This window comes from Musa acuminata, chromosome BXJ1-10 (assembly GCF_036884655.1).
Source record: "Musa acuminata AAA Group cultivar baxijiao chromosome BXJ1-10, Cavendish_Baxijiao_AAA, whole genome shotgun sequence".
Lineage (NCBI taxonomy): Eukaryota > Viridiplantae > Streptophyta > Magnoliopsida > Zingiberales > Musaceae > Musa > Musa acuminata.
This window is the reverse complement of record NC_088336.1, coordinates 860,800-878,387: the sequence shown is the minus strand read 5'-3', so window position 1 is coordinate 878,387 and position 17,588 is coordinate 860,800. Positions and strand designations below refer to the sequence as shown.

At 45.8% G+C, this 17,588-nt stretch overlaps 1 protein-coding gene across 2 annotated transcripts in view; it reads left to right on the top strand.

The window, feature by feature from the left end:
- The window catches only part of LOC135595140 (chromatin remodeling protein EBS-like), a 62,543-nt gene that overhangs the window by 25,540 nt on the left and 19,415 nt on the right, over positions 1–17,588 (top strand). For both annotated transcript variants that reach the window (XM_065085662.1, XM_065085661.1), the window contains one exon: positions 4,963–5,101. In XM_065085662.1, the coding sequence (XP_064941734.1) occupies positions 4,963–5,101 (139 nt within the window). The remainder of the gene's footprint in view (positions 1–4,962; positions 5,102–17,588) is intronic.

Here is a 17,588-nt window from a genome sequence, read left to right as displayed (position 1 = left end):
TTGGTGAAGTGACGAAAAGCTTCCCCGAACTGAAGCCAGTTGGGAGCTCGAAGACGCCCTACGACATGAAGAAACAATTATCAACAACTACTAACAAGCGTCGACGAAGGCGACGATAGTTTAAATGGGGTAGAATGTCACGAACGGTCGTCGCGCACCCGCAACAACTCCATTCAACGAACCGTTCATCGCCCTCATCTACATGTACAACTGCTTGGCAGCATGTTTTGTTTTGGTTTTGAGCCCTTTTGCTTGTAAAAATGTAAGTTCGAACAAGTTGCAGCGCTACAATGTGACCACTCACCGAACCAAGCAAAACAACCCAAAACGGCTCCGTTTTCGCGTGCCACGGGCTGATTTATGCAGCCCGCTGTCGCAGCCAAAACGTCAGCCATCTCAGCCCCTTAGAACCACCCGGATGGCACAGGGCTGGATGGGGCTTCGGTATAGTGTCGGGCGTTAACAATCTTTCGCAAGTTCGCACGTTACCTTGACAGGAACTTGTTGTCGCGCCCGGCACCCGGTGAGCAACTGTTTGTGGACTTGCAGCTATTCGTTCAACCTTCTAAAGTCCTTGTTTTCCCCCTCTCCCTCTTTTCTCTTGTGCACGCAAGGTGCTCGCTGAATTTCTTGTAAAGCTTCCCCTTTTTGCGAGACGTCGGGACTTGTCCATTGCTCGTTCTTCGAACTAATCAACTTTCTCCTTTTATAGGTCCTTCGGGACCTGCGAGAGGTTGAAAGTGGGCTGATCTTTGCGGACGCAAATCGCAAGGGCGAAGCGCGACTTAGGCAACGCAAACTAAGTTCGCGCTTTTCCCGCAAGGGTGCCTCGCGACTTAGGCAACGCAAGCTAAGTTCGCGTCTTTATCGCAAGGGTGCCTAATGCCTTAGGCAATTCCAGCTAAGGCCGTGACAGTTAGGCGAGGTCGAAAAACGCCCAAGGCGCTAAGCGCTCGCCTGAGCGAAGCGAGATGCTAAAATATAAAAATATATAATATAATTAATAAATATAATTATTTAAATAAAAATATGCTATTAAATTAAGAAAATCTAAGGTGTAAACTCACAATGTCATATTAACAAAAAGTCTCAAAATTCAAAATAATAAAATTTGACATCAAAGTCATTCATCATAATCAATATTATCATCATTTTCACATAAACCATCTTCATTGAATTCATCCTCTTCCTCGTCCTTCCTCTTTATCAAAATATGTTTCATTCTTTATCTTTAACAATAGCAGGAGCCAAGTTTGATGCTTTTGCACTCATTTTTCTCTTTGTCATCTATCTTGTATATATTTGTAATTCTCCAACACTTAAAGCTCTTGCCACATCTCTTCATTTCAATCAGTGTCTACCGTACGGAATCGTACCGCCCGGTACGGGCAGTACGTACCGATCCGACAGGCCAGCGGTACGCGGACCGCCCGGTACCGGTCCGTATTGTAGCAGTACAGTGCACTGCAACAGTGCACTGTAGCAGTGCACTGTTGCAGTGTAGCAGTGCAGTATACAGTGCTACAGTGTACTGGTGCACTGCTATAGTGCTCGGTACACCTGGGTGTACCGCTCGGTACACCGTACCGTACCGGTACCGAGCCCAGGTCGAAATACCGGTATGGTACGGTATTGCGAACCTTGATTTCAATCTATCATCTTCAAATACAAGTTCGTCTTCAGCATCTTGCAAGTTAGCACCCATTTATCCTACCAATCACTCATTTGAATCATCAATATCTTGTAATGAGATTGGATCAATTCTATTTCGCAAATCATGACGAGTCTTCAAAGCTTGATTATACTTTATGTAAACAAGATCATGTAATCGTTGATGTTCCAACCAATTTCTTCTTTTTCGGTGAATCTGTTATGTCATATAATTTAAAAATATATTAATACATCTATCTAAATAAATAAATTAATCGAAACAAAAATATTTGTGATCCTTACATGTTCAAAGACACTCCAATTTCGCTCACAACCCGAAGCATTACATGTCAAACAAAGTACTTTGATAGCAAATTGCTATAAGTTCGAGGTGAAATTTCTAAATAGACTCCACCATTCAGTTGCAAAATTTATGTTATTATTAGCAATAACATAGTAACATACTACATATTAAATTAATTATATCAAATTATTAATACTTGGAGATGTAGTTGTCCTGGATCGAATTGCCATTGGAATTCCAAGAAGACCTTTGACATTTTTATATAGAGATAATTTATGAATAATCTTATCTTGTACCTCAAGGCTTGGAACTAATCTTGCAACCAACTGATATAACACATCCAAAACTTCTGCATCAAACCCAATAGATTTAATCTTATAAAAGAATTCAGGGTTTTATTCTGATATATGTAAGGGACGATGAAGTTGACAATTCCCTCTGTCGTTAATGATTGTAAAAATTCTCATATTTTTCTTCATTTTCATTAAAAGACCTTTTAATCGTCTCCTTTACTCTATCCATAGCTACAGAAATATATTCCATTACAGACTTATTTTCATTATCCACCAACCGCAGGACTCGAACAAGAGGGCCCATTACCTTTAATATATAAACTACATGATTTCAAAAGGATGACATTAAGATGATATCAGTAGCCCTCTTGCCTTTTGCTTCTTTTGCCTATTTACTTGTTATCCATTTATTAAAGGTAAACATGTTTCTCAGATTATGTTTTTGACGATGCACGCTCTGTAATGTCAACAATGAAGTAGCAAATCAGATGACATCATATCTCACTAATTCTTTTTTGCCTGTGAATTCTCTCATCATATTCAAAGCCCCAATATGATTATAAAGAAATCCAACAATAAAAATTGCTTTTCTAAAGTTTTCTTGATGTTTGGGATCTTTTCAATATCCTCCAACATTAAATCAATACAATGTACTATACATAGAGTACACATGGAGTCCAATATAAGTGTTGTCTTTTTGTTTCAAGTAGTTTACCTGAGACAAATGATAAGACTTAAGAGTTTAACACATTTAATTGAAGATAAAGTAATTAAAAATAAAAAAAAAATCAAAAGATAAATATTATCAGCTAATACATAGTTGTTTCCATTGTCAGTTATGACTTGAACGATATTTTGTTCTCTAATTTCTTTCATGAACTTGTCAAGTAAATCATATATCTTGTCTTTAGATTTTATAAAAGATTAAACATTTATTGACTTCACAAACATAGTCCCTAAAGAATAGTTAACCATAAAATTAATTATACTCCTGCATCTCTTATCAGTCCAAATATTTGACATAATAGAGCAACCATGTATTACCCATGATTCTTTATGACTCTTTAGTAAGTCATTTGTATAATTCAACTCTTTTTGCCACAATGGAACTTGCATCTCATAATAACTTGGAGGTTTTAATCCCGCACCATATCTTCTAATAGCTTTAGTCATTTTCTTAAAATTGTCTAAACGAGCTGTACTAAGGGGAAGATCAGCTTGATAGAAGAAGCGAGCAATGTGCTGAATTGTTCTTCCTCTTATTTCTTTATCACAAGCATCACTTATATTTGTTTGTTTAAATTTTGAGCCTCCTGCTTGCTCTTGTTGCTTCAGTGATCATTGAAATATATATAGATCCCACGATCCCTTTTTACCCTTCTTAGTACTTATAACTTCATTTCCTTTTTTGTCATATATTTTTTTTCCACTTGGGTTTATATTCATAGAATAATCTTCTTCTTCATCCCTGAGATGTTCAACATTATCTTCTGGTAAATTTTCGTAATATTCATTCTTTTGCGTCTTCTTTTCGTTCATATAACTTAGCAACTTTTCTTTTACCTCAGGTGGACACTTTTTGTAAGCTGCTGCAGTCTTGAAATTTCCTACTAGATGTTGTTTTGTATGAAAAATACCACCTCTAGTAGTCTTATCGTAGAACATGCAAGTCATTGCATTAGGATCTTTCGGATCCTTTAGATGATTATACTTCCATGCAGGATCTTTTTTTGATGTCATTGGAGAATCTATTGAGTTGCTCTGTACACTTGCCATTTATCCTGGAACCTAGTAATAATTTTAAATAAATAAAAATTAACAGTATTAAAATCAAAATAATATGTTATTAATCTAATAAATAAAATTCTGTTACTAGTATACAAATAGTAGTATACTGTTAATACACTGTTAATAGTATACTATCGAAGTGAGAAGAGTGTGAGTAAAAGGAAGACCGAGGCTGCTGATTGAGAGCAGCAGTAGCGGGAGCAGGAGTGATGAGTGGCGACAGTGGTAATGACAGCGGTAGCAGCGAGCAGCAAGAACGGGAGTGGCGACAGTGGCAGTGGCAGCGGTAGCGGGAGCAGTAACAATGGTAGCGACAGCGGGAGCGGGAGCAGTAGCAGTGAGCAGCGGTAGGGGCAGCGGGAACGGCGAGTGGCAACGGTAGCAGCGACAGTAGTAGCAGCGAGCAACGGCAGTGGGAGCGGCGAGTAGGGTTAGGGTTGAAGTCGCGAGAGGAAGGCTGATATCGGTGCTTTAGTTGGTTCGATTGAACCAACTAAAGCACTGGAGACCGAACCAGACCTAAAACGCTGGTTTGGTCGCCTAGTTTAACCCGGGCGCTCGCTCGAAGTGCCCGGCGCCTGGGCTCAGGCAAGCGCCCAGGCGGTGCCTCTTTGAAGCGTGTCGCCTGGAAGTGAAGCAAGGCGCTCGGGCCTCGCCTTGCCTCGCCCGAGCGCCTATTGAAATCGCTACTCCTAGCAACATGATGTATTTGGAAATTTTAAGTTACATCCTGTGCTATGACGTTGCATGTGAAGCATCTGTTTCTTCATCAATCCTCAGGATGAAGTCCTTATACCAACGAGCAGTTATTGTTTCTGGTTTCACTTCTCTGCTGTAATTAAACTTTGGTTTACTTATATCACATTTCCTTTAATATAGATACGTATATTTGATTTTCTGAGGTGATAAAAATGATTATGCAAACAGGTTCCATCCATCTTGCATGGGCGTGACAATTGAACAAGCAAAAAAGTTGGATCACTTTCTTTGCTCAGATTGTGAGTCTGAAAATGATGCTGAAAGATCTATGAATGGATTTCCAGCTTCACCATCTTCCGAGCCCAAGGTGATGATAATATTACATATCTGCCCCTATTTCTTGATTGATATTTGCCTTGTTTATTAGAGAATATTATGAAAGGTTTTCCATTGTTGATCTTCCTAAGTTGATTGTTATGGAAAGTGCAAACTCCTGCTTTTTCTGATTTGTAGCTAGTTTTAAAGTCAAGCATCCACCTAACATATGCTTATGATACAATCTGTATTAACCTTAACTGAGTTAAGTTTAACTTTTATATCCATAAAAATTCTGTTACAGTTTATGATCTAAGCACCATCTTGTTGGTATCATCTTCAAAGATTTTGTTCTAACGCAATGTTTGGATTTTTCATTTCTGTAATTTTTAGCCATGTTGGATGTTTTAAACTGTCTTTCATGGTACAATTTTTGCAAACATCGGAGAATATTGTTCAAGATTGCCCAATCAGATCAAAATTAAGAATGTTAAAATAAGACAAACAAATGCACAATCTGAATCTAGAAGTGCATTTTAGAGAATGTATGTAGCAAACAAGTCGGTTTCTGGTCAAATCTATTACAATTAAATACTAGCTAACTGAAATAATGAAAGATAATAAAAACATTCTATTTGCGACTTTTAAATTTGTATGTTTGCATCATATCATTCGAGAATCAGAAAGATGAGCTTCTGAAATTGAGATTTCCATGTATTATCTATGGAATTGAGGTATCTTTGCGTTATCCATTTGAGAATTGAAGTAATAACAGAGAATCTCATTAGAGCTTAGCATGCGCGTGACATTGCCATCAAGTATGAAATTTGGATTAAATTGTGCAAGTCAAGAAGAACAAGTACAATAAACAATTTAAAGAAATCGTGGTTCCCTTAGACATCTAATTGTCTCTACCTTTGCATTTCTGACCATACTTAACAGATATGGATGTTTTAGTTTAAATATTTAAAAGTTGTTTGTGGGTTCTCTACTTTTCTGAAAATTTCTCAACCTTCAAATTATTAGGCTTTGCTCAACGCTGGTTAGTATAGTTCTAGTCTGACTGAAGCTTAACTCTATTTGAATAGTAAGGAGAGTAACTGTAGCCATATCCTTCAAATGCTAAAACAGGGGTTGCTTTGGATTGATTTCACCTGAGAAATTTTGAGGTCTGCAGAAACTTCAAAAGTTTCTTGATTATATGTTATTATTAAAAGGTGTGACAATTTGCATCATAAACATGATAATGAAAAAAATGGTTTTGATAATCTGAATGCAGTGGCATTGGGGATGCCATTATTTCTGTCATATGTGTGATAGAGAATCAATATCAAGTATTGTTATAAAAATCAGGATAACCTGCATCGAAGACAATTTATTTGGGCATCAAAAACAGAAAATACCCTGGCCAAATAATTAAATAAAGAGCAAGAAGTAAGATGATCATCTATTTAAAAAAAAATGATCATCTATATATTCTATGTATTTGTTTATTTACCCGTTCAGATAATCAAATGACTGCCATATTGAATATGTATGCATGACAATGGCAATAGCACGAGAGAAATTGTCATTACAACTATTTTACTCTTCTTCACCATAATGCTTATACAAAAATTAGAAAAAGAACATATAATGTGCATCATAATTTTGGAAGTTGTGACGTGATAATTGCAGGATATCAATTAAGATTGTAAATGAAGTTGATTTGGGGTATGGTGCTTGTTGAATTTGAAAATGAGGGTGTGAGAAAGCAATGTTTAAAATCCTAGTTTCCTGCCAACATCGGTTGGTGTTACGGCTTCAGCATGGATCGTTATACTGGCACTTAGTATTGGTCGGACTACAGAGAGAGAGAGAGAGAGAGAGAGAGAGAGGGAGGATTGATGGAGTAGAGATGGAGGAGATAGAGGGGGAGGTGAAGGAGAAAGAAGAAAAGAGGATGTGATGGAGGGGACAAAGAGGCATACTGGGGTAGTGGAGATGATGGCCCTTATGAGGCAACGATAATAATGTGGCATATGGCGATAGCAATCACGACATTGCAAGGCGGAGGTAGTGACATCAACATTAGGGAGGACAAAGAGGCAAAGGAAAGAGGGGAGAGGGATGCATGAAAGAGAGATCGCGTGTGGAGAGAGAAAGTAAAAAAGAAAATAAAAAAAAGAAAAGCTAGCTGTCAAGAGCTATCTAAATCAAGGTTTTTAATGTTAGGTTTCAAAGAGGCATACTGGGGTAGTGGAGATGATGGCCCTTATGAGGCAACGATAATAATGTGGCATGTTGTCACGGCCTTAGCTGGAATTACCTAAGGCGTGAGGCACCCTTGCGGCCAAAGACGCGAACTTAGCTTGCGTTGCCTAAGTCGCGAGTCACCCTTGCGGCATAGACGCGAACATAGCTTGCGTTGCCTAAGTCGCGCTTCGCCCTTGCGATATTGCTCCGCAAGGATCAGTCCACTTGTAACCTCTCGTAGGTCCCGCAGGACCTGTAAAAGAGAAAGTTGATTAGTTCGAAAGAACGAGCAACGGACAAGTCCCGAAGTCTCACGAAAAGGGGAAGCTTTACAAGCAATTCAGCGAGCACCTTGCGTGCACAAGAGAAAAGAGGGAGAGGGGGAAAACAAGGGCTTTAGAAGGTTGAACGAACAGCTGCAAGCCCATAAACAGCCGCTCACCTGGTCCCGGGCGCGACAACAAATTACCGTAAAGGCCACGTGCGAACTTGCGAAAGAGAGTTCAACGCTCGGTATATAACCGAAGCCCCATCTAGCCCTGTGCTACCCGGGGGGTTCAAAGGGGCTGAGATGGCTGACGTTTTGGTGAGCGGAGGTAGATTGCAGAAATCAGCTCGCGGCACACGAAAACATAGTTGTTTTGGGCTGTTTTGGGGCTGTTTTGCTCGGTTCGGTGAGCGGTCGCTTTGTAACGCTGCAGCTTGTTCGAACTTACATTTTTACAAGCAAAATGACCCAAAACCAAGAGAAAACATGCTGTCAAGCAGCTGTACATGTAGGTGTGAGCGACGAACGGTTCGTTGAATGGAGTTGTTGCGAGTGCGCAACGACCGTTCGTGACATTCTACCCCACTTAAACTGTCGACGTCCTCGTCGACGCTTGTTGGTAGTTGTTGATGATTTCTTCTTCATGTCGTAGGGCGTCTTCAGGCTCCCAACAGGCTTCAGTTCGGGGAAGCTTTCGCCACTTCACCAAGTACTCTGTCTGCTCAGCTCCGTTGGGTAGCTTTATCTTGCGGTCCGCCAGAATGGTTTCAACTCGCTTCTCGTAGGAGGCTGTGATGGGAGGTAGCCGAGTTGGAACACTTCGGGAAGCATATTGCGGATCCGAGTGGTAGGCTTTTAGGTTACTGTCGTGAAGAACGTTGTGAATTTTGAACCACGCCGGAAGCTGCAACTTGTAAGAGACGTTGCCTACCCTGCTGATGATTGGGAAGGGCCCTTCATACTTGCGCACCAATCCTTTGTTGACTCTGTTCCTAAAGAATTGGAGTGATGCCGGTTGGAGCTTTACCAACACTAAATCGCCAACTTTGAACTCTTGCGGTCGCCTTCCCAAGTCTGCCCACTTCTTCATCCTTTATGTCGCCTTCTCCAAGTAAGCCCGCACAATATCTGCATTTCGATGCCACTCCTTTGCGAAATGATAGGCTGATGGACTACTCCCAGTATACCCAATTGCCATGGTGTGCGGAGTCGACGGTTGTTATCCTGTGATGATCTCGAAGGGGCTCTTGTTGGATGCAGAGCTCCGCTGCAAGTTGTAGGAGAATTTGGCAATGTCCAACAACTTCACCCAATCTCGTTGGTTGGCACTCACGTAGTGTCGGAGATATTGCTCCAGGAGCGAGTTAATCCTTTCAGTCTGGCCATCCGTCTGGGGGGGGAGGCTTGTAGAGAAGTATAACTTTGACCCCAACAATTTGAATAGCTCGGTCCAGAATCGTCCCAGGAACCGAGCGTCTCGATCACTAATGATATTGTGCGGGACTCCCCAATACTTCACCACATCCGACATCATCAGCTTGGCCGCCTCCTCTGCTGAATAGTGTAGGGGAGCAGCAATGAAAGTTGCATACTTTGAAAACTGATCGACCACCACGAGTATCGATCCGAGTTCCCCTACAAGTGGCAAGCTTGATATGAAATCCAAGGAAATGCTCTCCCACGGCCTTTCTGGTACGGGCAACGGCTCAAAAGTCTCACCGGCTTCCGCTGTTCCACCTTGTCTTGTTGGCAAGTAAGGCATGTTCGAACATATTCCTCCACATCAGTCCCCATCTTCGGCCAGTAGAAGGCCCTCTCCATGAGAGCCAACGTTCTGTGAATGCCTGGGTGTCCAACCCAAAGGGAATCGTGACACTCTTTTAAGAGTTTACGCCTCAAATTGTCCACTCGGGGAACATAAATCCTATTCCCTTTTGTTTAAACGAGTCCCTCCTGGACCCAAAATCGTCGTGCCTTGTCTTCTTTGATGAGCTGCATCAGGATAACTGCTTGGGGGTCACTATACAGTCCATCCCTGATTCTAGAAAGGAAGTTGGAGTGCAACTGACTTGCTTGGCCTCCGCCCTCCAATTGTGCGGCATTCACACGCTCCACCTTCCGACTCAATGCATCGGCCACGACATTTGCCTTCCCAGGCTTATACTCCATTGCCATATCAAATTCAGCCAGGAAGTCCTGCCAACGCGCCTGCTTTGGGGAGAGCTTCTTCTGAGTTTGGAAATAGCTCAAAGCGATGTTGTCCGTCCTCAGCACAAATCGCGATCCGAGGAGATAGTGTTGCCAAACTCGTAGACAGTGGCTCACTGCTGTCATCTCCTTCTCATGCACTGGATACCGCCGCTCGGTCTCGTTGAGTTTGCGGCTCTCGTTGGCCACCGGATGACCCTCCTGCATGAGTACTCCCCCAATAGCGAAGTCCGAAGAATCTGTATGGACTTCAAAAGGCTCCCCATAGTCTGGCAATTTAAGCACTGGTTCTTCCATAACAGCAGCCTTCAGATCTTGGAATGCTAGTTCACAATTGTTAGACCACTTCTAAGGTTGCTCCTTCTTCAGCAACTCCGTCAGTGGGGTTGCACGCTTCGAATATCCCGCTATGAAGCGTCAATAATAATTGACGAAACCAAGGAAGGATCTCAACTCTGGCACCTTCTTTGGAGTTCGCCATTCCGCAACTGCTTGCACCTTCGACTTATCCATCCGAATGGAGCCATCACCGATTCGATGCCCCAAGAATAAGATCTCAGTTTGAGCAAAGTAGCATTTCTACCTTTTCACGAACAAAGTGTTCTCCCTGAGAACCTTGAAAATCGTCCGAAGGTGCTTGACGTGCTCCTCGAGCGTTTGACTGTAGACGACGATATCGTCCAAGTTGACGACCACGAACTTATCCAAATACTCCTTGAATAGCTGGTTCATGAGAGTGCAGAATGTGGCCGGAGCGTTGGTTAAGCCAAAAGGCATCACCAAGAACTCAAACGCTCCATACCTGGTCACACAGGTAGTCTTCGCTTCGTCGCCTTCAGCAATGCGCACCTGCCAATTCCCCGACGAAGGTCGAGTTTTGAGAAATACTTAGCTTTGCCCAATTGGTCGAACAAGTCCACAATGAGCGGGATGGGATACTTTTCCTTCACTGTCACTTTGTTGAGGGCTCGGTAGTCGACTCATAATCGGAGGCTCCCATCTTGTTTCTTCTGGAAGAGAACTAGAGCTCCGAAAGGTGCTTTAGAGCTGCGGATTAGACCATCGCTTAGCAGTTCACCTAACTGCTTCCTGAGTTCTGCCAACTCTGGCGGGGGCATGCGGTAGGGTGGTCTCGCTGGAGGCTTCACTCTTGGCACTAGCTCAATTTTATGATCCACGCCTCTGCATGGTGGAAGAGTCTTCGGTAACACGGGTGGCATAACGTCATTGAACTCTTTCAGGACGTTCGCCACCACAGCAGGTTCTTGAATGGCCTTCTCGTTGAGTGGCTCTAGCTTCATAGCAGCCACGAATGTCAATTCGCCTTTTTGCACCCCTTTCTTCAGTTGTAATGCCGATATGTGTTGGGGCTCCTTGGTTCCTCTCCGAGAGACGGGAACCACGCAGGGGTCATCGCCTCCCGTCATATATAAGGAGTTCAAGAATGGCATTGGCACCAACTTTGCCGCGTGCATAAACTCAATTCCAAGAATCACTTGGAAGTCGTCCAGTGGCACGGCCATCATGTTGGTGTTCCCGCTCCATGTCCCGATTTTGATGTGAACTCCCTTCGCCAACCCGGAGATTCGCCTGGCCTTCGAGTTCATCGCCTTCATTCGGCTTGGGCTCTTCTCCAAGATCAACCAAAGTCGCTGTGCTTCTCGATCGGCTATGAAGTTGTGGGTAGCGCCCGTGTCCACCATTGCACGGGTCGTTTGGCCATTTAGCTTGATGTCCACATACATCAGCTCACTACTTCCTGCTTTTTGTAACTTTGTCTTCATGCTCTCCCCCACATGACCTCGCATAGCGTTCAACAAACGCATTGCTCCCATTCGGGGTCCTTGCGACTCCTCGTCGTCGCTGTTGGATTCAGAACTGCTCGAATTAAGAGTAACAACTTTGCCCTTGTCCGATCGGGGGGGGGGGTTGGATGGAAGCCGTCAAAGCATTGAGTGCCTGTTTTTGTGGGCACTCCCTCACTATGTGCGGTCCTCCGCACAAGAAACATCCTCCGGGTTTTGAGGCCTTGCCTTTCTGGTTCGGCCGTTGTGGGAACTCTTCTTCTTTTGCTCGCCCCCGAGCTCCTTCCCTCGAGAATGTTTTGGAGGGCGATTACTTGAAGATTGTTTCCTTCTTGCTGGGTCTTCAGAGGAAACAAAGTCAGTGAGCCTTTCTGCATTAGCAATTGCCCCGACCATATCGGTAACATTCCTTCGATTTAGCTCCTTTTGAGCCCATGGCTTCAAACCATCGAGGAAGCTGACCAACTTGTCCTTCTCGGACATGTCCTGTATGTCCAGCATTAGTGTAGAAAATTGTTTCACATAGTCTCGGATGGTGGTACTCTGGCGGAGTTGTCTCAACTTCCTTCTTGCGACGAACTCGGTGTTCTCCGGTAGGAACTGAGTTCTCAACTCCCGCTTCAAGTCAACCCATGTGTCGACTCGACACCGACCTTGTTGGATCTCCTCCCAACGGGTTCACCACCAAAGTTTCGTATCTCCGTTCAGATACATTGTTGTTATAGAAACTTTGGTATCTTCAGAATCGGGCCTCGTAGCTCGGAAGTATTGTTCCATGTCGAACAGAAAGTTCTCGAGCTCTTTGGCATCTCTGGCCCCTCCATATCCATGAGGCTCAGGTGCCCTCAAATTTTGTGACGGTGCAACGCGGGTGTTGCTTCCTCCCGCATTTAGTGTTCTTGTGAGCATGGCCACCTTTGCAGTGAGTTCCGCCACAACATCCTGTAAGTGTTGCACGGAGTCTTTGGTATCATCAGACAGTCGGTCGACTAGGGCCTCGACCTTGTCGATCCTGGACTCCACTTCCTCTTGCGAGCTCTCTACCCCAACAAGCCTTTGTTGGCCTTGGTAGAGTTCCTCCATGCTCGCCTCAAGAACATCCATGCGGGTTTCCGCCGTTGTGAGTCTCTCTTTGTGACTCTTTTTCCCAGTTAGCACTCTAGATTGCGCTTCCTCCGCTCGCGGAGAGTAGCCAACTTTTCGCTCATCGTGTTCGCTGCCGCTCTCCTCTTGAGCGGCTCCAATAGCATGAGAGCGAGTGTGCACATGCAGCCCACCTGCGGCTGCTTGGGGCAATGGTCCGGCTTGCCCCGTCTTGCTTGATTCGCCACGATGCTTTGCCATGGCGAAGTTGCGAAGTTCGTTCGCTGTTCGATCGAAGAGCTTGCCCGCTCTGATACCACAATGTCACGACCTTAGCTGGAATTGCCTAAGGCGTGAGGCACCCTTGCGGCCAAAGACGCGAACTTAGCTTGCTTTGCCTAAGTCGCGAGTCTCCCTTGCGGCATAGACACGAACTTAGCTTCATTGCCAAAGTCGCGCTTCGCCCTTGCGATATTACTCTGCAAGGATCAGCCCACTTGTAACCTCTCGCAGGTCCCGAAGGACCTGTAAAAGAGAAAGTTGATTAGTTCGAAAGAACGAGCAACGGACAAGTCCCGAAGTCTCACGAAAAGGGGAAGCTTTACAAGCAATTCAGCGAGCACCTTGCGTGCACAAGAGAAAAGAGGGAGAGGGGGAAAACAAGGGCTTTAGAAGGTTGAACGAACAGCTGCAAGCCCACAAACAGCCGCTCACCTGGTCCCGGGCGCGACAACAAGTTCCCGTATAGGCCACGTGCGAACTTGCGAAAGAGAGTTCAACGCCCGGTATATAACCGAAGCCCCATCTAACCCTGTGCCACCCGGGGGCTTCAAAGGGGCTAAGATGGCTGACGTTTTGGTGAGCGGAGGCAGATTGCAGAAATCAGCTCGCGGCACGCGAAAACGGAGCTGTTTTGGGCTGTTTTGGGGATGTTTTGCTTGGTTCGGTGAGCGGTTGCTTTGTAACGCTGCAGCTTGTTCGAACTTACATATTTACAAGCAAAATGGCCCAAAACCAAGAGAAAACATTCTGTCAAGCAGTTGTACATGTAGGTTTGAGCGACGAACTGTCACGAACAGTCGTCGCGCACCCGCAAAACTCCGTTCAATGAACCGTTCGTCGCTCACACCTGCATGTACAGCTGCGTGGCAGCATGTTTTCTATTAGTTTTGGGTCATTTTGCTTGTAAAAATGTAAGTTCGAACAAGCTGCAGCGTTACAAAGCGACTGCTCACCGAACCGAGCGAAACAGCCCCAAAACAACCCAAAACAGCTCCGTTTTCACGTGCCGTGGGAGGGTTGCGGTGAACTGCCTCCGCTCACCAAAACGTAAGCAATCTCAGCCCCTTTGAACCCCCCGGGTGGCACAAGGCTGGATGGGGTTCGGTTATATACCGGGCGTTGAACTCTCTTTCGCAAGTTCGCACGTGGCCTTTACGGGAACTTGTCTTCGCGCCCGGGACCAGGTGAGCGGCTGTTTGTGGGCTTGCAGCTGTTCGTTCATCCTTCTAAAGCCTTGTTTTCTCCCTCTCCCTCTTTTCACTTATGCACACAAGGTGTTCGTCGAATTGCTTGTAAAGCTTCCCCTTTTCGCGAGACTTCGGGACTTGTCCGTTGCTCGTTCTTTCGAACTAACCAACTTTCTCTTTTACAGGTCCTTCGGGACCTGCGAGAGGTTACAAGTGGGCTGATCCTTGCGGAGCAATATCGCAAGGGCGAAGCGCGACTTAGGCAACGCAAGCTAAGTTCGCGTCTTTGGCCGCAAGGGTGCCTCACGCCTTAGGCAATTCCAGCTAAGGTCGTGACATTGTGGTATCAGAGCGGGCAAGCACTTCGAGCGAGCAGCGAACGAACTTCGCAACTTCGCCATGGCAAAGCATCGTGGCGAATCAAGCAAGACGGGGCAAGTCGGACCCTTGCCCCAAGCAGCCGCAGGTGGGCTGCATGTGCACACTCGCTCTCACGCTGTTGGAGCCGCTCCAGAGGAGCGCGACAGCGAACATGATGAGCGAGAAGTTGGCTACTCTCCGCGAGCGGAGGAAGCGCAATCTGGAGCGCTAACTGGGAAAAAGAGTCATAAGGAGAGACTCACGACGGCGGAAACCCGCCTGGATGTTCTTAAAGCGAGCATGGAGGAACTCTACCATGGCCAACAAAGACTTGTTGGGGTAGAGAGCTCGCAAGAGGAAACGGAGTCCAGGATCGACAAGGTCGAGGCCCTAGTCGACCGACTGTCTGATGACACTAAAGACTCCGTGCAACACTTACAGGATGTTGTGGCGGAACTCACTACAAAGGTGGCCATGCTCACAAGAACACTAAATGCGGGAGGAAGCAACACCCGCGTTGCACCGCCACAAAATTTGAGGGCACCTGAGCCTCATGGATATGGAGGGGCCAGAGATGCCAAAGAGCTCGAGAACTTTCTTTTCTTCATGGAGCAATACTTCCGAGCTACGAGGCCTGATTCTGAAGATACCAAAGTTTCTATAGCAATAATGTATCTGAACGGAGATGCGAAACTTTGGTGGCGAACTCGTTGGGAGGCGATCTAACAAGGTCGGTGTCGAGTCGACACATGGGAGGACTTGAAGCGGGGGTTGAAAACTCAGTTCCTACCGGAGAATACAGAGTTCGTCGCATGAAGGAAGTTGAGACAACTCCGCCAAAGTACCACCATCCGAGACTATGTGAAACAATTTTCTGCACTAATGCTGGACATACAGGACATGTCCGAGAAGGACAAGTTGTTCAGCTTCCTTGATGGTTTGAAACCATGGGCTCAACAGGAGCTAAATCGAAGGAATGTTACCGATGTGGTCAGGGAAATTGCTGCTGCAGAAAGGCTCACCGACTTTGTTTCCTCCGAAGACCCAACAAGGAGGAAACAATCTTCTGGCAATCGCCCTCCAAAACATTCTCGAGGGAAGGGGCTCGGGGGCGAACAAAAGAAGAAGAGGTCCCACAAAGGGCCGAACCCGAAAGGCAAGGCCTCAAAACCTGGAGGATGCTTCTTGTGCGGAGGTCCGCACATGGTAAGGGAGTGCCCACAAAAACAGGCACTCAATGCTTTGACGACTTCCATCCACCCCCCCCGATCGGACAAGGGCAAAGCTGTTGCTCTTAGTTCGAGCAGTTCTGAATCCAGCAGCGACGACAAGGAGTCGCAAAGACCCCGAATGGGAGCAATGCGTTTGTTGAACGCTATTCGGGGTCAAGTGGGGGAGAACATGAAGACAAAGGTACAAAAAGCAGGAAGTAGTGAGCTGATGTACGTGGACATCAAGCTAAATAGCCAAACGACCCGTGCAATGGTGGACACGGGCGCTACCCACAACTTCATAGCCGATCGTGAAGCACAGCGACTTGGGTTGACCTTGGAGAAGAGCCCAAGCCGAATGAAGGCGGTGAACTCGGAGGCCAGGCGAATCTCCGGGTTGGCGAAGGGAGTTCCCATCAAAATCGGGACTTGGAGCGGAAACACCAACATGATGGCCGTGCCACTGGACGACTTCCAAGTGATTCTTGGAATGGAGTTTATGCACGCGGCGAAGTTGGTGCCGATGCCGTTCTTGAACTCCCTATGTATGATGGGAGGCGATGACCCCTGCGTGGTTCCCGTCTCTCGGAGAGGAACTAAGGAGCCCCAAAACATTTCGGCATTACAACTGAAGAAAGGGGTGCGAAAAGGCGAATTGACATTCGTGGCTGTTATGAAGCTAGAGCCACTCAACGAGGAGGCCATTCAAGAACCTGCTGTGGTGGCGAACATCTTAAAAGAGTTCAAAGACGTTATGCCACCCGAGTTGCCGAAGACTCTTCCACCACGCAGAGGCGTGGATCACAGCATCGAGCTGGAGCCAGGAGTGAAGCCTCCAGCGAGACCACCCTACCGCATGCCCCCACCAGAGTTGGCAGAACTCAGGAAGCTGTTAGGTGAACAGCTAAGCGGTGGTCTCATCCGCAGCTCTAAAGCACCTTTTGGAGCTCCAGTTCTTTTCCAGAAGAAACAAGATGGGAGCCTCCGATTATGCGTCGACTACCGAGCCCTCAACAAAGTAACAGTGAAGAACAAGTATCCCATCCCGCTCATTGCGGACTTGTTCGACCAATTGGGCAAAGCAAAGTATTTCTCAAAACTTGACCTTCGGTCAGGGTATTGGCAGTTGCACATTGCTGATGGCGACGAAGGAAAGACTACCTGTGTGACCAGGTATGGAGCGTTTGAGTTCTTAGTGATGCCTTTCGGCTTAACCAACGCAACGACCACATTCTGCACTCTAATGTACCAGCTATTCAAGGAGTATTTGGATAAGTTCCTGGTCGTCTACTTGGACGATATCGTCGTATACAGTCAAACGCTCGAGGAGCACGTCAAGCACCTTCGGACTATTTTCAAGGTTCTCAGGGAGAATACTTTGTTCGTGAAAAGGGAGAAATGCTACTTTGCTCAAACTGAGATCTTATTCTTGGGGCATCGAATTGGTGATGGCTCCATTCGGATGGATAAGTCGAAGGTGCAAGCAGTTGCGGAATGGCGAACTCCAAAGAAGGTGCCAGAGTTGAGATCCTTCCTTGGTTTCGTCAATTACTATCGACGCTTCATAGCGGGATATTCGAAGCGAGCAACCCCACTGACGGAGTTGCTGAAGACGGAGCAGCCTTGGAAGTGGTCTGACAAATGTGAGATAGCATTCCAAGATCTGAAGGCTACTGTTCTGGAAAAACCGGTGCTGAAATTGCCGGACTATGGAGAGCCCTTTGAAGTCCATACAGACGCTTCGGACTTCGCTATTGGGGGAGTACTCATGCAGGAGGGTCATCCGGTGGCCTACGAGAGCCGCAAACTCAACGAGACCGAGCGACGGTATCCAGTGCATGAGAAGGAGATGACAGCAGTGATCCATTGTCTACGAGTTTGTCGACACTACCTCCTTGGG